The sequence below is a fragment of the Anticarsia gemmatalis genome, chromosome 1 (assembly GCF_050436995.1).
Source record: "Anticarsia gemmatalis isolate Benzon Research Colony breed Stoneville strain chromosome 1, ilAntGemm2 primary, whole genome shotgun sequence".
Classification (NCBI taxonomy): Eukaryota; Metazoa; Arthropoda; class Insecta; order Lepidoptera; family Erebidae; genus Anticarsia; species Anticarsia gemmatalis.
In genome coordinates this window covers 12,078,408-12,102,426 of record NC_134745.1, presented here as the reverse complement: position 1 = coordinate 12,102,426, position 24,019 = coordinate 12,078,408, and the positions used below count along the sequence as shown (strand labels likewise).

Here is a 24,019-nt window from a genome sequence, read left to right as displayed (position 1 = left end):
ACTCCACGCATACCAGGTGACCTCGTCGTGGCCTTTCAATAGAATCATTCATTCATGCCGTAGACCTGCGGCCTTCGCTCCAATTTAGGCAATTTAGCATACTTATTAGATTTTTATTTTTGGGTCTCTTCAGACAGTTTTATTATATTTCGAAATAAAATTCAGACAAAAGACGTGATATATTTTCTGAAGTAATTCCTCTTCAATATACAATCCCGAAAACCCTATAATATGCTATAAAACTTATTGCATTTACATATATGTGCGTTTACGTAAATCTCTCACAAAGCTTTGGCCTTGAATATTTGAATAACCTTTGATCCCAAGCCTCAGAAATGTCTTTGATTTTTTGACGTCGAAAATCTAGCTTTTATTAGATTCTATAGAAAATCCATAAAGGTTTTATTGTACGTTGAAAAACACTTTGATACGATTGACTAAATAAAAACGAAAGAGTCGAAAATTCTTTGTGATACACTTTTCTTTACGTATAAAACTAAAAGAAGTGTCAGACCAAAAATATCCGCTTAACGATAACTTATACTCCGATAAGATAACGTTATAAATCGTTGAAAGCCACTGGAACAGTATCAACACGGTGACATCTCCGCGGAGGTCGGTGCGCTCGAATCGATACGAGTGAACTCACTAGGCACGTCACTAGTGTTTACGTACCGTCTCTAAGGCGACCGTTTCGATTCGTTAATGATGCGAGCGAGCATTTGCGCCAGACAAGTGTTTGTCGATATGCGAACAGCACGAGTTCAAATAGGAAATTCTAGTCTGGTCTACTTCACGATGTTTAACGATCTGAATAAACCATTTTTATTTGAGTATGCATTAAGATTTTTGTATGCGTTCTATTACTGTACCATAAATCTGTAAAAAAACTGTGGGGGGCGTTTCACTACTGCGAAAACCCTTCAACTTATCATACTTGAAAGATGTTTGTATTTCTTTAAGAACCAAGTAGGTACATTATTGTCTGTAAACGTTTTCAAAAAGCTTTGCTAAGCGGTCTAAATTGTTTTATCGCCTATTTAGTTGCCATATAGTGTAGAACTATCATCCTAGTTCAATACTGAATCAACTTCAATCTCAACACAATTTGAGTGCTTTTCGTAACATATTGTGCGGACTACAATAGGTTTAAGTTAAAATTATTTACATCCATTGTTGGCAATACGCGGCTTCCTATTTTCAAGTCGGCATTATCATCCGCAATGTTTTGTGTAAGCTCCTCTTTCTTTATTCAATGAAACGAATCGGACGGTACGGAGCGAATTACAATTGAAACGGATTTAAAGTTAAGTCTATGGTCTAGACTTGGATTAAGTAGCCATTGATGAAAAGAAAAGAGGTGAGAATAGACTTCATTTAGGTAGATTTATTTATTTTTAATTCCGTGTTTATTAGTAGGTAAAAAATAGATTTTTATTTTTGTCCAGGTTTTGAATGTTTGTATCTTAAATATTGTGAAATTAACCATTCCTTTTATTTCTTTTCAGGTAAACACCAGTAGAAACAAAAGGTCAAATGTTGAAAGAACAGCCGATGTTGTTGGGTAACTGTATACAAGTTCGCGAGTCTGTGCTAATCTAATCAACCTGTTCTGAACAATACTGAATGAATAGATCCATTCTCAATCATTAGTGTCTGACTTTATATAAAAAACTTCACATTTAAGTCGTTCCCTTCAAACTGGGATCTTTTCGGGACGAAGACACCCTAATTTCTGTTAGAAATCGTAGAAGTTTTCCAAATGACAAAAATATAGGTAACATACTTTTAGGCATAATTTATACCTTCAACGCGACTAGAATTAGTATTCACTCATCGTATCGAACGAGGGGCGAGGTGTCAACTTTGGATAAAAGAATCCCCTCAGGGACGCTCGTAAGTTATTATAATGTCATCTGTTGCTTGTCCCGAATTCATTTTGCACGCATACATATTAAAATGACATTCGATGAAACAGTCTCTGCATGCTAAGAAGATAGTATTTTTAGTACCATAATGATAATATGATTACCTTCGATATTGAAGAAATATTTGACTGTTATGAGAGCATCTGTACCTACAATGTTCAATTCCAGACCCTTGGTATCGATTCCTCATTTGTGAAGGTGGATACTACAAAACAGCTCCAGACGTATTTATTTCAAATACATTGCATGCCACATTAAGGCTGTCCCCTTCTTTCGTAACGACATTTTTCGAGATTTCGTCTGTTTTAGGACGACGACGGCGAATTTTACGGGACATTGTCTTTCGCGGAACATTGCTTTTTGTGGGAACTTGCTCCTCTAGAGAAAGTTTTTGAAGCGTTTACTTTACTAGACATCGTCGTTTAGAAGACTCTTCTTATGGAGTTGTTCTCTTTGAGTTGGAACTCCACGTGAAAGTATCTATCAATATCAATAGACTGAAGTTTTCTGACGTCAGAATACTGGTTATATTTTTATGGATTCGCTTTGGATACCTACCTTTATTTACCAAACAAAGGTTAAACTCGTTTTAAGTACAGATGGGCAACAAATAGACTAGTATTCTTTGTTATAGATTGATGAATTCTAAAAAGAGAAAAATAAAAAAATGCTGCCTGCCTGCTGTATTATTATTTTAATTTAAAGGCCGCAGTATGTCATATCCTTGAATATGGTGTAAAGAAAATCAATGAGAACTGTCAGTTGTACAGCAGACTCCCTGACGACTTAACACACCTGTTAACGGAACAATATTCTAATAGCATTAATTTATTTAAGTAGTTTTACTACGGTAAATGTCATATTATAATAATAAAGTAGAACTGTTATTATGCACTAGTGCTAATTACTTTGGACGCGATGAGTATGATGCATATAAGTGTATGTACTCTAAATTAAATTGTAAAAATAACTGTTTTTGAATGACCCAATTACTTTATTATTTTCGATGGAATAAGGTCGTACTTGAGATACACTATTCCATCGATTTTCATTATGTTCTTATACTTTATCTTTCTATGCTTCGATCAATCCTATTCTTTTGAAATATAATATTTTGTTCTCCTATTTTGATATTGTCTTCAATGTTTTTAAACAATATCAAATTACAATGAATAAATATTAACAGTCGCAGTGACTTATGCTCAAAACCGGTCTATCAACACCAGCAGCTGCACATTTAGTTCACAATTGCCATTTTTAATTCAGCACGTGACCGTTATCGTTTCCGTGTGTCGGGACAATGCGTATCCGACGCGACTGATAAGGAATATGAATATTCACGTAATTTACTCTAATGGCAGTATTACTGGCCATGCTTTTATGGAGTTGAGGGTGTGTGAAGGGCGAACTATGTTGCTACGTTAACTACTTTGCAAAATACTTGCAATTCAATTTACTTTTATCTTCGTGGTCCTTTTTTAACTGCAGATATTCAGGCGACATATTTAGTTTATTCTATGCATTTAACAAGACTACTTCAGAATATATTTTTCTGATATCTTTTTTATTTCTTTTAAAATTCGTCAAAACAATTTTTATCAACGCTTTTACACTGATTACTGCATGCACAATTAAATTAAAACAATTCACCGAAGCGGAAACAAAAAACCCGTTATAGTTGTTACTAAAAATGTTTCCCTGAAAATTTCAGACTTGTTTTTCAATATTCTGTATAAAATGAAGCAATTTCAAAACGAAATATTCGTTAATAAAAACACAGGAACTCCGAGGTACGTAGGTAGTTGGAGGTTAATTGAAACGCGGAATGTTATCCTATTTTCATAAGCGTTTTCTCTTACATTTGCTAAAAAACCCCGAAATGTTTCAGTGGAAATTCAGCGGACCGTAACACTGCGATAGTTTCGTTTTATAAAACCGGACAGTTTCGTTTTTCGTTGCTATTGTTTTCGGGTTGTATTCCAGAAGTTGGGATCTTAAATTGTTTCGTGTTAAAGTTTTAAAAGACAATATTGTTTCTTACTTCGATTATAAAAATAGAAATGAATCATGCAATATGATAGCAGCATAAAATTGTTCTAAAAATAGACGATTACGCTTCCACTCATTTTGAATGCTAAACACCTGACAAGAGTAAAGTTTATAAAAGATCGCAATCAAATATATTAGACACAAACTAATGAAAGTTATACCTTTTCTTTATAATATATTTGTTTAAGTACGTTGATATTTTCGTGTAGAAAATATGATCTAATGGTGTAACCTACAAAGCAATTGTGGCTCCATTTTAAATTTTGCTTTTTACACGGCTCTCTTTAAACCGAGAGAAAAGTTTATATTTTCCCCGTTCTTCCACCAAAAACGTTCACATTCACCACAATTTTAAACCGCTACCATAAAATGCTCGAATAAATAATCTTATTCAAATATATACCTTGTTACGTTGACATAAGCGGTTATTTTTCACTGCAGTAACTGTCTCCTGTCGGTTTTATACTGTGCTCTCCCGTCGCCTTATGCAACCTTGGTCATTACCTAGACGTTTCGACTATATGGGACGTTTTGGTGTAAGTTCCCGTCGTGTTTTCGTACGTTATGGCACATTTTATGGCGCATTACGAGCTTAAGGTATGCATCTAAGTAGATTTTCTGCTGGAAGCTGCAAGGTTAGGTTAGTGTCTCGGTACGAAGTATAACGTCACATGAGAGCACACATATTATTTATACATGACATAACAAATACGTTTCCTTGTAAGTTCCATAAAGATGACGCGTTTTCCACGCTTTGAAATGGTACTCCGACTTTCACATTAGGGCGATCCGAAACTACGTAAAACCCTCTTACCATTTTCCAATCCCGATATTTCGCAGTGTTCTAGTTATTTCATTTCTAAATCAGACTGCTATTTATTCATATTAAACTACAAGTTTTTAATTAATTTCAACAACTAAATGTTTGTAGATTACGCCCTTTTAATCCAATAACTTAGTTATTGTTTAATTAATTCGAGTAAGAACAAACTTTTAACCGCTATTCGATTAGCTTAAAGTCGGGCTGTACAAGTGGTAGTCTTGTCGAAGTTTGCGCACAAATCTCTCGAACACTGTAAGACCCACTTTAAAAATTGTATTTGCCAAACTTGAAGGAAACGGTAAAGTGTGTATACAGTATAATCTAAACTTATATTACTGTTACGAATTTTAAAATAACTTAAGAAAGTAATATCTTGAGTTTGAATCCTTTGAATAAACAGAAGTGGAAGAATATTACATTTTCTGTTAAGAGTTACTTCGTCTTTATTGTTAGGGTACGCTTTAGGGATAAGGGTAATCAACGCAGCTTATAAAACTGATAAGGATGGGTTGTAAATCATAAGACGGCCATCCATTGTGTTCAGGAGGTTTTATTTTTAATTTCAATGCCTTTGATGTCTTGAGATTTGTTTAATTTTATTTAGTAAAGCTCTTTTTGGTTTTTCTTCAGACCAGTTACAAGATATCGTATCGTTCCTTAAGTGCCATATTGCAAACTATAATTTCGGTATCAAAATAGGTATGATTAGTGTCATTATTCGACATGTGAAGTTGTAAATTGCTCGTACGTGTCAAACAAGTGTTTAATCGAGTATACGAACACGACTAGAAACTTAAACGCAAACTATCACAGCAAAGTTATGAACCAACTACAGCACATTTTTTTACAAAAGGTAGTTTGTCCCCAGTATCTATGCTCTACGCCGGCTTTAAGGGGTCCCATGTGCTTACAAAAGAAATACTCAGTCACTTGCAAAACTCCCCCATGTTTTTCATACCCGTCTTAAAATTTTCATGTCATTACCCAAACACCGGGTGCGTGAGCGACCAAGTAGAAAATGAATGCAAATTCTCCATCGTGAGCTATTTATCCCTTTAATTTGAGTGGTGTATCGTGACAATCGCCGCCCTCCCCTTGGCTGATAAATCGTTCCGATACGAATATTAGAGATGCCTTGATTGCGCTAAATTGAGAAGTACTGTCATCTTTGTGATGTCGGTGAGACGTAATTACTGTTCGTGATTTGACTCATTATTTTCTATTCGAGTTTGTTTTGTTTCCTTATTCTATAAACAAAGCTAACAGGACCGTAAAATGTGATGAGTGTTATTTTCTCCAAGAAAGTTGCATTGTTAAGTGATGTTTCGCAGTATCAGTTCTTTTTCTTTTGTTAATATCTACTCCACAAGCGACTAGGTTCTGCTTGTGATAACACGAAAGTAGTATTCATTCTCTTTTTAAAAATCGGCTAATTCCTACGAGAATTAAGTAGTGCAGTTAATTATTTAAACAACAAACCATTTTAAAATAGGGTGTGGTTATCGTGACTTAATTACATTAAGCGATCAAACCTTGAAAAGGCGTCCGGAGACCCTTCGTGCTTCAGGAAGCGTGCTATGTTGGTTGCTATTGTTTTGTGAACTTGTACATATTCATAGGCTTCGGTGAATATGCAGGACGAATCTCAATAATTTTGATGCTCTCATTTTAATTTGAAATCAGTTGTAGCCTGATTGTTGATGATTCAAACCCTCTACTGTTGGTTTAATACTGCAAATTGTTGCTCTATACTGCGATAGACACGATTTTCTTCTAACATAACTAGCGAAATTACATTATAACCTAATATGCATATCCCTTGAAATAATGTACTATAGGTACTTGTTTTCGACTACATTTGACGCAATAAATACATTTCATTGTCAAGTACACACCACGTACCACAATTTAACGTATGTTTCACTAAACACCAAACGTTTAATCAATTTTAATTTACACAATTAATAACAGTACTCCAAATTCCCACAATAACCAATATTTGTGCAATAAAGCGTGTTTGATTGAGCACTCCCCTTCCCCTTTCCTTATTTGAAACGTCTGTCCTTGTTCAAAGGACGTTTCAATGATGCTGAAATTTTCAATGTCGACTCTTATTGTCCGTCTATTAGTATTTTAATTTATGCGTCGTTAAATAATATGCTCGTTTTCTGAATTGTTCAGACGCTGTTTCTTGCATTTTATTGCTTTACCACTAGTATAGTTATGATTGAATGAGTTTTCTGTATTTGCAGTTTATAATATTATACCAATTACATGTTTGATTAGACATTGTTTTGAGCTCTATATTAATTAAGTAAACAAACAACGTTGTTACTCCTTCCTTAAACTGTTTAATTAATAGCTGTTTAAGAACTAGTTGCACTTTTAAATTTTAAAAGGTTCATTTGGAGTTCCCACACAAAGTGAGAGGCACCCATTACATAATATCTAGGACATTTTAATTAAAACCACGCTAACAACTACTTTAAAGATTAAGAGGTCATGTGTATTGTGTACCACTAAATAAGGACAAAGAGACCGGCTTATGACTAAACTAGTGACGTACTCACTTTGAGGTTACCTTTGTATGAAAAGCTTCTTACATTATTCTAATCCTGTTTTTACTGAAGCCTTGAAGTGAAATAGCTTGTCAGACCAAAGGTTACTTACAAAATGTGGGGGGTCTTAGGTGTACTTTACGTAATATCTTGATTTAATGAGCTGGTTCACTTCACGTCTACTGCTGCCTTTATCTTAACGAAGACGGCGCAGTGTAAGCGCTAATTATACTGCGTCAACTAGTACCTAGATGCCGCTCAGTCGGATTAAGCAACGAATTGAATTCGTCGAACGTTTAGATTACATTTGGGTTGGTAGGCAAATCTATTAGACCTGTCGACCTGATCTAAGAGCTTTAAGTAACGGTACAGCACCTTCAAAAGCATTAGGCAATTAGTTGCCTAAACTGTTTCGGTTACCCCATGGGCCGAAGGGCCAAAGGTCTCTTAAAATGGTGTGACGCTGTTTACGACATCTGCGAAATTACTAAACGTTCAATTAGCTATCATTGTACAAATTAATTGCGCATGACGATTGATAAAAAATCACAAGAACGAACTAACCTAATTGTTTATCTCTTTATCTTAAACTGTTTTTTATACTTCAATAAACGTATCATCTGTGATGTTGTTACACCAATATGACAGACGTAAACAATTTTGTTTAGCAACAAAGTTATTATCCAATGAGCTCGACGCGGGCAAATTGTTTTACACGCGCAGAATGTTTACGTGTCGTGATACACTGTTATCAATGATGTCAGACTGTGTGTATAATTTTATCGCGTACGGTTGACTCATCGAGCGTTTTTTCCATACTACGAAATATGGAATGTTTACTTGGAGCAACTCTAATTAGCCGCCGGTGTTTTTGGTTTGTTTGTGTGTAGGCACCTATCTAACAGGTTCTGTTCTGCGGTATCCTTATTTGAAGACATGAAACATCCTGTTTCAAATAATATTATATTAACGAAGCACTGTTTAACATAGCACTCTTTATGGAATATAAACTGGAAAAGTTTACCAATTAAACGCAAATGAGTTTCGAAAGTATAATTTATAGTTATTGCTTTTGGCAAATGCAAATTCGCGGCATATTCGCTTGTCACCGTCATGTCGGCGACGTTTCAACGCGAGTTCAGTTGAAGCGCTCCGAGCCACCGGGGCGCCGCCCTGTGACGTCATCGCCTCGCCCGAACCCTTAATAAAGGGTAAACATGACCCTCGTGGCATGTTTACCTTGCGACCGCTCCGCGTTGTACTAGTATTTGCCGCCCACCGCTGCTGATTTGATAACGTCCTCTGTCGTATTCTTTGATCGCGTTGTTGCCAACTGTCACAAGACACGTTGACAGCTAATTTCCTTATTTTGCGACGAGGCCATGATGTCACGCTTCATGTGGTGGATTGACGAAAATAAAGTCCACATTTGGACGGACGACGCCGAGGAAGACTAACTATGAGTCTGCTAGCCTTTGCGATGTGTCGCCTACACTCTTCCTAATATGATATGAGACCAGTCGTAAATATACTGGACCATAAAATGTCACTTACCTGTAGTGTGTCTATATGTGTATTTATGTTTTATAACTTTACGAATTTGCTTTTAACTTAAAAGTTTTCTTGGTAAACTTTCTAGTATACAGTACAATTGGGGTACAAACCTTCACTATTAGTAGTCCCCTTGCATATTCATTGGAGTGAACTTTACACGAAACCTTAAGAAATAGTAATACAACGTCACCATAATAAAAGATCACAAACTTTGCTACTTAAAGATTCGACTCCGAGAATATACACTTTTACTTTTTTATCACTCATAAACATTTGTATGCGGATCTTTTACTGAAAACTTATCCCATTACAAGTTGTTCGAGTTTTAGTCATTAACATAATCATTCTCTCTTATCGTATGGTTAGTGGTCAACATAATCATTGTTACTACACTATACAAACTTTTAGTCGAGTTTGATGAATCTCTTTTGAACTTAAATAGGCTCTATGAACTAGTTCGACGTTATTGACAAGGCGCTGATAACCGGCGGATAACTTCAATAGACTGGTTTCAAACTAGATTGAAAAGTTTCAAACCAGGCCTTTTGATTATTCACGAAATTAAATCTTTTGCTAAAAATGGCTTGATTACTTAATTGATTTAATTTGGTTTTAGGCTGTTTATAGCGGAAAATATCTGTCGATAACATTAAAGGACCAGTATATCGCTAAATAGAAAAGGTTTTTGAAAATTCTTCAGTATGGATTCCCTAGTTTTAAGTAAGGATTTCTTATATTTTTATAATACACTGTCTGACAGCCGCTATCTATCAAAAACATAATTAGGTTAAAATAAATTTCTCCTGTTAAATGTAGACAAAAAAGTATTATTTCATATTCAAATGAGATCCGAACAGACAATAAAGTTGTAAATTCTGCGTCTGACATGTTTTGTGGAGCAGAAAATTGTTTTGTCTTTGCCTCAATAATGCTGATTCACCTTAATAAATAGTAAGAAATAATAACGTCAATTTAAGAGGTAGAAGTTTTAATTATATTGCCTGTGTTTTTGTGACATTTTTATTTATTCGTTTATTTTACTTTTTAAGAAAATCGAAAGTAGACTTGCAGGCATTGGTTTCAATTACTAAGCTGTCACAATTTAATCGACTTTCGACTAAGCCTTACTTGATAGGTATATCTACGTTATAGAAGCATAATATTTCTATTCTATTGAGTCATCCTAAACGCTATTGTGACAAATAGCATATTACAAAACGATTATTATATAGTGTGTAGGCGTTTTCGATCGTCACCTCCTGTGGTGAGTCTATCCTTAATCTCATATGAATAGTTCTATCATAGCTGTAGTCATAAAAATATTTCAATGTTAATAAAATGAGTTGTTCACTGAATGTGAAACTACAGTGTATATAAAAATAAATATCAGCTTGTTGTATTATCGTTTTCGGAAGTGCTTCTTTAGTTGCTTCCGATACACAACGTATTATCATAACAAACGAACACAAAGGAGGATGCGAGTTTTTAAACGATACTTTTGACGTCATGGTGGTTGACGCTTACGCCATCCACGGGTCATGATCATTAGAAAGTTGTCCGCCTTTTATACTTTTTGTGCACTATTGTCTCTTACTTTACGCAATTTTAACAATTTTATTACGATTTCTATTTCTTTAAAAGGATGTCTTGCGTCAATTGAATGTTAGTTAATATAGGCTTGGACATTTACATAATCGCACGTAAACACTTTTTGTTTCTAATTCCAAGATAGCAATAAAAAAATATCAACAAAAACCTAACCATACAAAATTACTGCATCATTTTCCTCGTACTATTACCGTTAAATTACGCGCAGGTAAACTTACTTAAAATAAATTATCCTTTGAATAGATAAGAAGAATAACCTCTCTATCTCACGAATAATATCATAAACATAAAAGTGAGTGTAATCTTAAAACGTAGTAAGTACATCCTTTACGCTATATTTACTCGCGCGGATCGTACCGAGTTCCCAGACATGATAATCTTCAAGGGTAGCAATATCGGCGCGTATTATCACTGTGTAACTTTACCGAAACGACAGCGTAATACTTAAAGGGGAGACCATATTACTCTTCCCCAATATTCGAGGCTCACCTGCGAATTAGATACTCACTTTTTCCGACCCGATAGATCAAGTTTTCAATGCTCTTGAATTTTTTACGACGGTTTTCTATCACGATGCCGAATTTAATCAATCTAGTCAGTGAAAAAATATTCGTGGGTAAATATTATTTGTTCAATTTCTCCTGGCGAATAATTCGTATAGATTGTTGTAGGGATGTTGTATTCGTTCTCAAATAGTATAAGCTCAAACATTTAATTCTTAGATAATCAAGTACCATTAATAAGCAACGTTTTTGAAGCTAGCTCAAAAATCAGTTTCTCACCGTACGTACTTAAGAAGTGAAGCGATTTAAATGTGCCACTTAACTTATATGTGCTGCGTTGCCTCTCTCATTTTAGCGAAAAAAATGCTACAGAACAAGTGAATTTCAATATACGCGAATATCCGAGCTAGTAACAAGTAATAAAAACGTAGTCGGCGTTTATTCCAATATAAAGGACATGTGTCGTCAAAGACAGTCTAATACAATCTATTCCATTTCAACATAAATGTCTCGCTACATATTGAAGCAAATGATACCTGATTTTCTATCTTTGTCCTATCCCAATGATAGACCGACGTCACAACTTACAATTGTGTTTTGTTCGTATGTTCTGATATCTTTCCCAAAAGGCTATGTCAATGTACGTCCACACCAAATCCAATTTGTTGCCTTTATATAGGTGGTTCCTGTTTTGCTTTTCCTTTTGTGTAAACACGTGTTCACGATTCTCGTCTTCTTATAACAATAAATCTAATTTCACAGCTTTATCTGTCAACCTTTATCATGTTTTTCAATATGTATTTTTAGTACCTATATGCGCACGTTTAATGTGTTTCTTTTGAATAAAATATCTCTGAAAATACTATTGTTCTAGTTAAAGCGCTTGATGGTCTGTTCGTTTAATATTGAAGTATTGTATCTAAATTCGATTTTGTATAAGTCTAGAATAGTCAAGGTTCGGACTGACGATAGATTTGTGGGTACTAACTTTAGACACTTAGACAGTTCAAATAGTGTTGAACTCGCATTGTCGAGGACAACGATTTCCCTCGCGTCCATGAAATAGATCGATTGTAGAATGCGCTGAATCGTGTTTTTAGCACAAGACGGATATTTTATCGTCGCTTTGTCACCAGGATAAATTCCGATCTAGCGTATCTCATGGATGTAGATATTTTATGAATCCACTTTTATTGCTCGTCTGACTATCCAATAAAAGTGATGTATGTGCCCATACATTTCTATAAGTTCAGATTCTCGATAAATCCGAGCATCGAATACTATCTAAATCTATCCAAATGTCTGTTTAGATTCTACGTAAAGCTGAAAGTACAGGTACGAAAGGCCGACGATACGATAACCCTAACATTTCGTTTCGTTATTACAATTAGTTAATTAGCTTTGTCATAATATACCTGCACAGTTTCGTTTTGAAAATAAAGCTGGCCTAAATTTATATTAATCGGCAGGTAATGTTTTTAAGGTATCGACGTGATTAAATATTTTTTAATGTATGTCCGCAATAGAGTAGTCAGGTAACAAGAGAATTCTCAAGATGCATTGCATTGTAATGTCATTTTCCTTCAACGTCAATGCGGCTTACATCTGCTCTATAAATAAACACAATATAATTTTCCTGTTTATTATTATATTATTGTACACACGACCTTGCGGTATTTCAGTCATGCAAAATTAACATCGTTAAGTTTTGCCATACATCATACATAATCTACGACTCTGCTGTTTTAAGACGTCTTACGTCGTGTTATTAAACAGCGTACATATAGTGAGTATAGTAACTTTCCTTTTCTATTCATAAAAAACTACCCTATATTCTCAGAATGTCTAATTGGATGAAATAATGACCGAATAACGTTTTCCCCTTCGATTCTTTGCACCGAGACTTCTGTTCCAAGAAAAGTGTTAACGTTTTTATGTTTGGAAAATTATACATTGTAGATTCACGTGGGTAGGAGAATTATGACTCAGCGAGTAGCGTACTTTTGACAGGTGTTTGGTACCTATTAATACTTCTTTCCAAGTTTTTTCAACAGAATATTTCGTATAGAACCTTGAATAAAAAATTGAGCGAAGACTTTCCTGGCATGCGGTAGTTTATCATTTAAACTTGTTTTTATTGGCAGAGGGTTAAGCGGCTGTGTCGTGTTAAGTTTCAGGTGTCTATTTCTTGTGGTTTAGCAGTAAAACTGTTTTACTCCCATAGGCATCGGGTTTACTACTAGCATGGGGCCCGAAAGACATTCTAACCCTGCCGGTAATTGTACTGAGAGCCAAACTACAAGTGGTTTAGCAATTTCTAGTTTGAACGTACACATTTTGTCTTAGAGATGAGATATTACCCCAGTGACGCAAATAAATGAAACAGTTGGAGTAACTCCTACCGAGTACTACCTTAGACGTATAGCAACAATAAGTCTAAATTAGTTGCTCTTGGAACTAGCGTCGTATTCCCCGAGTACTCTTTGGGTATAGTGTTTGTGACTGAGTGAAAACAAAGACGAACTATGCTCCAACTATGAGAACTTACCTTCAATTATTTGGGAAATTCCACGGCAAACAAAACAAGAAGAGATCGTTTAAACATATTTACTTTAATCTCAAACTTAAGGTTACCTAAGAATTTAACTTTAAACTTTAAGCCACCCTTGTATTATAATCTTCGTGGCATATCAAACTACGATTGCTCAAACATTTTTCATCACAATCTTGAGGTGACCAAAGAATATATCATCAAACAGCTTTCTCACAGCAAATTTACTTGAAACGGATAGAATTGATAGATTTGCGTATCAACAATTCCTTTCATCGTTTCTTACTATGAGAACTGGCGGAGTGCGAACAGTCTAAGCATTCAGCTAGAAATTCCACCATGCACAGATTCATTCGAGCTCTGTTTTGTTAGCATGTCATGCTTCAAGTGATATTGATGTGCATTGTCTTCTAGCCTAGCTTTGTGATTGAATGTATAGTTTGTGTTGCATATAGAAATTGCTTCTCACATGACGTCATCAGATTACTCCCGAGTTTCTGATGGATCAGGTGCGTTATTTAGGTCAATGTCCTTTAACATCGGCTATAACATAAAAGCTAGATTAGTTACGAAATAAAAACAAAGACTAACTATTCTGAAATAAATAAAGAAGTGGTTATCTTCGCTAGTAATAAAGTTTAAAAGCCTAAAATCTCGTTTTACTGCGTCTCTATCGATTAAATGAAGTTACAGTAGCCGTTTATACAAAGAACACTGATTTTAGCACTATCATAAATATCTTAATGAGCTAGCAATTTGTACGAGTGTTCGAATGTTCTCTGAGGTCGTTATGTGCTCCTGTTGAAACGATATTTTAAACGAACTAGCGCGGAGCTTGCGGTTATAGCAGCTGTATTTATAACTTTAATTTAGAATATTATTAGTACGTTGAGATTTCCCTCGTTGGTTAATATTCTGTTTCATAATTACAATTTTATATGACTTTCATAACTTGGTATAAAATGCATTATATGTGAACAGAAACAGTAGCCAAAGATTGTTTCAAACGTTTGTTTGTTTTTTTATGAACTTATTGACCACTTGTAATATTGGTTTTAATAAATATTATTTGGTTTGAACACAAATGTTCTAGTATGAGCAGAACCAGTAAATGTAGCTGCTAGACAAACAGACTGTCAATAAACAAAATTGCAATCTCAATAAAAGGTGTGCTCACGTGTAAGCTTTACCAGCTCTTGCTTTACTTCAAGACTGTTTTACTTCTCCAAGTAAATTGTCTCCGAATCCTTCGTAAGCTCAGCTGACTCAGTACCGTCATATCGGCATCATAAAACCCTTCAGGGAGTGCTGGTATTATAAAATTTATCTTAAGTTTGTTGACGGGTAGAGTTTTGCGATTTCGCCGCATCTATATTATGAGTAAGCATCTGGATTGTTGCCAAGGAATGTTATTATATAGCAAACATTGCAGAGCCTTCCGGCGTCCTGCCGCCACGACGTACAGACTTCCTCCCTCGATATACACTCGCCGTTATTGCGTTCGGTGATATGGTTCGCTTTTATTTGACTTCAAGTCAATTCCCACGTCGAAGAAAATTGCGTGTAGTCAAAGAGTGACGGCTCGACTCGTTTCTCTAACTTTGAAGTCGTATATTTCTCACGCCTGTAATTTTCTTTTCGTTTGTATGTTTCAAGGGAGTTAAAGTTTACGTGGTCTGTACATTCTGGCTGAAGTAATTACTAGGTTAGCTTGTGGTTGCTTTGCAGGACTTGCAAGTTGGTGGGCGAGCCAGTCTCGATGGCATGCGAAGTTAGACGGGAGTTGCCAGTGGTTTACGTACTTTGTATACAGTGTTATAAGCAAAATTGCTGTTAAATTTAATGGAATTGAATTACCATTTCGTGTGTGTTGTGCCTTGTAAATATAGCACTTTGGGGGATTGGCATGGACACGAGTCAGGTCTATGACCTCTTTCATCGTGGATTCAATAACTATAGCTATCAGAAAATCTTAAACAGAAAACTACCTATGCTAGTTCAAAACATATTCAACGGCATTTTTTTATATTAGCTAAATATTTGCACTGCAATCTCTAGTCTACTAGAGCACCATAAAATATAACTTCTAAACTTAACATCAGGAAGCAATCTCGGAACACATGAAAGTTGACAATCAGCGTAGTTCAGTCTAACTTATAACGGAGAAACGAGGCATTGTTGCCAAATTGCACCAACATCGTACGCGGAGCTAAGCCGGGGTGCACGTCCGATCTGATTTGAAACAATACTACAGACTATTTGTCGTTCCACCGCACGATATCGAACTTATTGAAGTAGTTCACTGATGAATGGGCTATTTCAAGTACCTATGACAATTGTTATCTTTACTTCATATCTGAAGAAAGTAATCACATTATCAAATTTAACGTATGTAATATTATTCAAATGTTCATTATTCAGTCGTTTAGATAAGTAGCTGTAAAATTATACATGTAATTTGCAACTCATTTGAACTAGATCGACGTCAAGTTGTAAACTTTTCTCATTATCGCGTATTCATTTGTGGCTGAATTTGCAAGTGATGCTTATCGAATTTTCTGAAGCATTTGTAACCTAAATCACATTTTCGATAGTTTCTTGCGTATTTTTATTACTTACGTTTACAAGTATATCTTATTTCGTGTAAACATTAGATGTTAATATTGCTTTACCGACTTCCGTTAATGCAATATATGTATGTTAACAACTGCATTTCCTTTAAAGTAATTTACTTTTTTGATCATTATCACCGTTTATTACATTTTGCTTGTATTTACACAACACTGCTCCTCCGCAAAGAAAACTGTAAAACAATTAATTGCTATAAACTGAGTTAATGCATCCCTAAATTATCCTATTGAAGTTAAAGCAAGCACGAATATACCTGTATCCGGTGTATCTTTGCATACGGTGTGCAAATCCTCAGTGAGTCATACCTTTCGCTCCCTCGCTTGTTTCGTATATCATTCTCAATAAGACGTTGACTCAGTGTGCCAACTGATATTCCGCTGGACAGGACGCATGTGTCAAGTGACATATGTCCGTTCTACCGAAATAAGATGCACAAAATCATTCAATATTTGTAGTAATGTGTTTGAAGTGTTTATTTCATGAAGATTTTATTTGCAACTTGAGGCTTGCATCGTTTTCACTCGCCGATTGGCTAATTTAAACAAACCATATGGTGTAATTTATCATGTAAACCTTAAAATGTTACTGACTAAATAAAATATTGGCATGACAACAACACAGTTCATAGGATTCTGGGTGTATTACAACAACTTGATTAATCTCTGAAAATAGCCCTCCTCGAAAAGATTATCTAGTCGGGTAATTGAGCCCATAATATTAAACAATAGTTCTAACTAAACTAGTATAGACCCTGTTGAATAAACCGTCATTTATCCCACAGTGTTACACACGAAGTGGTACACGACTAGAATACTAACAAACCAGTAGATAAGTTACTCATCTTCTAAGATATCATTAATGATATATTCATCATACCTTTCGCAATTTTCCTTTCCGCAGTTTCCTGCCTTGCATAATATTAATGTTAATCTCAAATTGGCGAAGCGTGTACCGTAGGTTGATTACTTGGCCGGGTTCGTAGGTGTAATGTAGTTGTCGCTTTGGCAAATTGAATTCTGTCATAAGTCTCATAACCAGTTGCATGTATAAACTCTTTAGTATGTAACAAGTGATGTCACGCTTGCTATGTTCAATTGACGACGTGATAGTACTATGATCAGCTCGCACGTGCTTTCTACGTGCCTTGTATGTTGGTGTAAAAGGCTCTATTGAGACGGTTTCGTTCTCAAATATTACGCTAATCAATAAATTCACTTCAAAAATCTAATAATAGTCGAGCCGTAGATCATTCAAATACTCCAATACTTTCCATTATTCATTTTCAAACAAACTGAAAACTTGAAAGGTCATCGTAACTTAGCTAAAAAGAAATTGAAGATTTTCCCCAAAGTAACATAAAGAGGGTTGAAGTTTCTCGAGTGGAAAGGTCAATGGCCTGCACTATTGTACCCACTAAGTTCCTTAAATAATGTCTCATAAAACTCATACAAATCTACGTTAAACTTCTTTCTCGTACTCCCTTTGAACTGTGACGTCACTGTTCAGGGCATTGCCTTCTGAGTTCTGTGAAGTTGCCAGAAACGTGAATTATAGTAAGTTATGCCTGTTGAGAACATAAAGCTAGTGGTCTCTACTTCCTGCTTCTGTGCAAAATCCTCCCACTGAATGCTTGCTAAATAACTTATTAACACGCGAAGGTGGGTGTTTACTTCAGTCAACTAGGCTAGCTCAGGGGTAACTGACCGCGCTTATGTTTTTTTCATACAGACTTTGTAATTTTAGCCAAGGAATTCAAATGTAAATGTAACAACTTGGCTAACAACTTGCGTATTTCGTACTTTAATTCTATTGTACATAAATGTATGTGGAATGTTTGAATAGATCATCACAGGCTAGCAACTATTTACTATACGAAACTAATGATAGACAATATGTTACGACGACAGGAGACTTTAATAAAAACAAACTTGAAAAAAGGTCAATGAACTTTTATTGTGAGCAATAAATAAACCTAGTTTAAAAGTAACTTGAAAGCCGCAGCAGAGTAACCAGCGCAAAAACCTTAATAAACAACAATTAGGTCAATAAATCGAAGTAATAACATTATCTTTTGGCACGCTACCCGTGCCCAATCCAAACGAAAAGTATTGAGGGAATTTATTCTTTCTCTGTTCCATTTTATCCCGGATAGCGAGAATGAGATAGCATATACTGAATAGTAGAATAAGTTCTGTAAGAAGCTTGGCTAAAAATTGGTGCAGCTCTACGCCTGTCGGTAGGGAGATATAAAGTGATTCAACTTTCAGAAAATATTTGGGAAGGCATAAAGTATCAGTAGCCAGACTTTATGGATTTAGACATTGCAACTTTATTATGCCAATATATTTGGGTAAAGGACCCGGATGGGGTAATCACATATCTGTCCGGAAAAATAGAGTTACTCTGAAGGGTTTTATAAAGATGAGGAAATCGTTAAGGAATGAAGATTATCCAAACCGAGATTTACTATAATGTAAACGATTTTCTACGAAATGGCTATAATATACAAACATGGGTTGTATAAACCTATTACTAATTAATCGAAAATGTAAATTACTACGATCTATAACATCAATTCATACGCTACCCGTGCGTAAAACTTATGTAAACAAACATATCCCACGTGAATCTTAGCGTAGGTTTAAAAATACAATGTGACGTATATTCATAGAGGTAATGTCATATTTTATGAAATGCCTGAGGGCGGGTCGTGTTCAGAAAAGTGCCGTGTAGCACTACCTCTTTCACGGATTTTGGGTCACGATGCGCGTTACAAGGAGAAAAAATTACACAAATTGTGATGACACTTTCTAGGCCGACTTGTTGACTATATGAGCACCTTAGAATGTTTTTCTTCTTTAAGTTTTGTGCTCATAATATGTTCTTTCATATTCAAATAGAATACTATAATAAACGTAGGTTCTTTTTCAAATAATTCTCATCAATTGTTATAAAACAAGCTCTGAATTTCTAATAAACTATTCAATAGACCCCTATATTGTGCTTAAAGGTAATCCGATTCTCGCATAAGGAAACACGGTAAACACAATTCGTTAACAGATTAGTACGCCGCACACGTTTCCTAGATAATGCAAAATTATGGTTTGTCCTGTGAAAGCGTGCCGGGTCACCGTAACGGACCAAATTGCCATGGAGACTAGAAAATATCTTACAAATATATTACTAGTTTAACTAACACGGGTATGGTACAAGTTCGGCTTTACATGCGATTAATTAAAAGTTATGTACAGAACAGACTGCCTCTGTACGTGGGTAGTGTCCGCAATGTCCGCCCATGGGGCTTTTAAATTAATGTTGTTTCTAGGTTTATTTTTAACATAACCTATGTTTTTGCTGCGGAGTTGCGATGCAAGGAAATACATTACAAGCTTTTTATATGTATGTACTTAGCCACAAGTTGTAATATAAAACGATGTCAAAGAAAAAATAATCATACGTCTGAAAAAAGACTGCAAATGCTTAATTCTTCTTTCTTTATTTTATTGTTTCAGGAAACAACCAAAGACCTTCGCGTTCGACCACTGTTTCTACTCCCTGGATTCATCCCTGCCGAACTTTGCATCGCAAAAGACAGTGTTCGAATGTCTCGGCAGGGATATACTCGACAATGCATTCGACGGATACAATGCCTGTATCTTCGCTTACGGACAGACAGGTAAGCTTGCAATACCTTCTTTGTTATGTGCCTTTCATATCAGAATATTAGAAGATATTGCTGGGACACAGTGTAGGAGATAGAAGAACGTTTTGATTTAGGAACTTTTTGCTTTAGTTTTGGAGCGATCTGAAAGTACTTACAATACTAACAAGGAATATTTTCCAAAGTGAACACCCGAGCAACCCTGGTTGCGGAAACAGTTTCGACACCGCCTGTTATATCGCTTGTGTCATAGACATATGTCTACCCACGCTATTTTCGAGCTGAAGCTTAAGAGATTCCGGGAATCATGTTCAACGTTCCCGGAAATTGCCGACCTGCTAAAAATATTGCCTGCCACATAAACTAAACCTCCTATGTCGCGATTCGTTTCTAGGAATAAGGGCAAAAGTCATTCAAGCTAGGGGCTGCAACAGGCTCCATTAGAAAATTTTATTTATTGACGGTAAATTACCTCGACGATGCGAAGTTATTAAATTGATAACTTTAACCGTAATAAAAACATATTATAAACTTTTCTCCTCTAGGGGAATAAACGTAACTAGAGTTGAAAAATGTTTCAGTTATAAAATAAAAAGTCTGAGTCGAGACATGTCTAGTTAATGTTAATTCATGTAGGAGCAATGTTCTCGTGATCGCTGGTGCACTGTCAGATAAACTGGTGCCCTGAGGACTTAGTCTGCAAAACTGGCTTGAACAAGCGAAATTTCCTGAGCAGAAAATGACCATTATAACAAGATTTGCACGTTGTTCAACAACTTACCTGAATATTGTACCATAAAATAATGTTATGTTGTTATAGCATGCCTTTATCTCAACTCACAATGCACTCACAGAGGAAGCCCGCAAGTGCTCATTACATTATCATTAGCGAAGCTCGTTATTCTAAACTTTATACGTTATTGTACGTTTTAACCCTTTTACCCAGACCTGAGTAGCTAACTTTTTTCAGAATCATACCTTTATTTAAATGTAATTCCACTAAAAGGATTTAGAAATGACAGCTTGAATACCCTGAGGAACGTTCCGTTAAGTGAAAATTTATTTTCAACTTATAAATTCGGAAACAAACCGTACTTACACTAAAAACCTTTTAGCAATGTGTGTGTTCAGGAATATTTTTTTTAATGCTAGAGAATATTTTTATAAAGAAAGTATTTTCTAGACAATTTTCGGGTATTTGGCTAATATTTACTAGTTATTTGTTAAAGCACTTCCCTCGGTTAAGCTCCCTAATTTGGAAACTTGAGCAAAGCCCCAACGGTAATCATGTTTCGTAATTATGATCCGACCGCGAAGAGTTGTCACTTGGAGTACAGAATGATAAGAAAATGTTCAGCGCTCGCTTGGCCGGATCAGACCCGTGTTTACGACTGTCTACGGGTATTAACTTTTACGAGCGAATATGGAAGTAATCTTTAGCCTAGCACATGTCTCTACCTGTATCTAGCTCGCGTCTCCGCCCTTGAACTCCACATTGTGTCCTACGTTTGTTTTATGTTTATCCCTTTATGCAGTATCATTTTCACTTTCATTAAGTATTCATAGCGGCAAGCGGTATCGTTGTTTCATTGTTTCTAGCGTTTATATTTCGTTGTTTATACTATAAACTAGCCATTCAACTCCCCAGCTTTACTTCGAGATTTATACCCGAGCCGAGCCCACTTCGCTCGTGTAATTTTAATCTTGTTTATCGTTCTGGGCCAACGAAAAATATGTATTCCTTATGTAGTAGGGATTATTTTAAAAAATTGAGAAATAACCCCCATAATTCTTTCTTTGCTACAATTTCGTTTGTTTTTCGGCTGAAACTGTTGCCCGTTGAATTATTTATGTGAAAATTTAGTTTTTGTGTGCCGTAAGGGTGACAGATTAAGGAATAAAGCTTGAAGAACGGGCTAAAGCTTCTTCCTTTATCTATCGTCCTTACAAAGGTTTTACGCGCACTTGTACAGGGATCAAGTTTATGTAGTGTGAACGAATATGTGAATTTGGTTGGAGATAGAAATGTGAATTATTTGAAGCATGATTTATTCAAAATTAATGAAATGGCAAATTGTTGGTATCTGTTATTGCATGTCATCATGCGGTTTTAGTAGTTCGATTAGCAATTATCCATTTTGATTAATCCCATATTTTCGAGCATTGTACCTATTTAAAATATTTGGTGTATGATGCTATTTAAAATTAATAATCCATTGATAACTAAAGCTGCTGGATGACAACATCAACATATCATATAATTAAACTATTAAATTAGTTTGTTAGATACATAATCTAACTTATTAATCGTAATTTTTTGTATTACCGTTATACGTAGCCCTTTGCAATAGCAGACAAATAATTAAAAAATAACTGTCACCAGAAACATGTGCAGAACATGGAACATTAGGGTGATTCACTTACCCCCGGACGCGAGGCCGACTTGTTCCGGTGCTATTAAAAATTCCGACGCGTGGACACAAATGGCTCACGAAGGGCGCTTCGGCACGTGCGCCGGCGCCTGCTAGCTCGTGAAGGGATTTGTTCACGCACAAGCTCGTGACGTCATTTGCTTGTCAAACCACTTGTGTTCATGTACAATTAAATGTTTCGTTGTTTCTTTCAGTACGATTGATAGCCTTTGAATATCATAATCGATAGTGACGGTTTTCTATTGTCTAACAGATTATGTTTTAGAAAGCATAAAGTCACACTTTCATTGTTCTTTCACTTCGCCGACGATAAACATTGAAAATGACCGTGGAATAGCGTAACGTCCTTTTCATATTTGCTAGTTTTTCTTTAGTTTTTTCAACGACACTTTTCTCGAGATGTTAAGTGTTGAAAATGCTCCTCTAATATTTAAATTTCCTTTCGCAGCGGCCTCTTGAAGGCGGCGTGGAATATGCTTCACACTTGACACCGAAACTTAATGATATCCAAACATTATGCTTACTTCAGCCGCAAAAGACTCAAGAATCATCAACATTTTAGTTATTAAAAACATTTTTTTTTGGTATTACTGTTAGTTTTTCTCAGAAATAAATGACAAACTTATATTCGTACCTTTCTGTACTTTATTTGAGATTTAGGACGATGTAATAGTTCGTAACATGTAACAAAAAACAGCACGTCGTTGTGTGCAATTTCGTACGAAATTCATCAGAAACTTGTACAAAAGGTCTTTAATATTCGTTATTTAAACAGTGATACTCAAATATAAATAAAACTATTTGTACATACTAGACTCGTACAGCTCTCCTTGTATACAGACTTTAATTACAGAGTCGCACTTAATTATTCGCACAGTTCACGGGTGTGTGCTTTAGTCAAATTGTTGAAGTTGTCACATAAAACCCAATTTTAGTTTCGAAACAGGCTGTATTTACTGAATACACTAAACAGGAATATTCTACACATTTCATTTCAATCAGGCAACCGTCCTTTCAAAAAGCTTTTGGAAATTTAAATTCGAAGCTAACGCTCATCTGTCAGGTTGTTTGTATTTATGTAGAAATAAATGTGAGATGTTTGGTAATGCGGTGAAAAATATACGCGCAATAGATATTCAAATGTCGTAATTTGTATGCGGTGGGCATGTATAGGAAAATGTGTACGCCAAAATAAATATCCATATCATATGAGGAATATATTCAGGGCGTGTGAAGGCATGGTGGGTTACACACCGACGTGAGATATAGGAACAGTTTTCGTTTTGCTAATAGTTAGTCGCTAACTCTAAGATCTTCCAACTTGGCGTTTCGGTTATTATTTGTCCAGGATAGCAATAGGGGGATGTAAAAGAAATTACCCACCAACATCATGCTCCAACAAAATGTTCTAAAATGCTTCGCATTTGCACAAAATAAACTCTGCGTTTAGCCTGACTGACCGCTTATTAACATAATTTAATTATTTTACGCGCACTACTGTTATGAGTACGCGTTTTTCTCTGTCCAAATTATTCGGGACCTAGTTCCTGAAAATTTAAATCTGTTCTGCCGTAAAGCAAACATTTTTCTACAAACTATCACTAAAATATGACGTCAGAAATTTATTATTCACAGTACTTGAGTTTCTTAAAGAATCATTACTACGCTGAGGTAAAACGAATAACTGAAGCGACACATTTGAAACTCAGCCACCGGCGGTT

At 35.5% G+C, this 24,019-nt stretch overlaps 1 protein-coding gene across 13 annotated transcripts in view; it reads left to right on the top strand.

Moving 5' to 3' along the window:
• The window catches only part of Khc-73 (Kinesin heavy chain 73), a 136,408-nt gene that overhangs the window by 46,267 nt on the left and 66,122 nt on the right, over nucleotides 1–24,019 (top strand). For all 13 annotated transcript variants that reach the window (XM_076120149.1, XM_076120157.1, XM_076120116.1 and 10 more), the window contains exon 3: nucleotides 19,718–19,881. In XM_076120149.1, coding sequence (XP_075976264.1) covers nucleotides 19,718–19,881 — 164 coding nt within the window. The remainder of the gene's footprint in view (nucleotides 1–19,717; nucleotides 19,882–24,019) is intronic.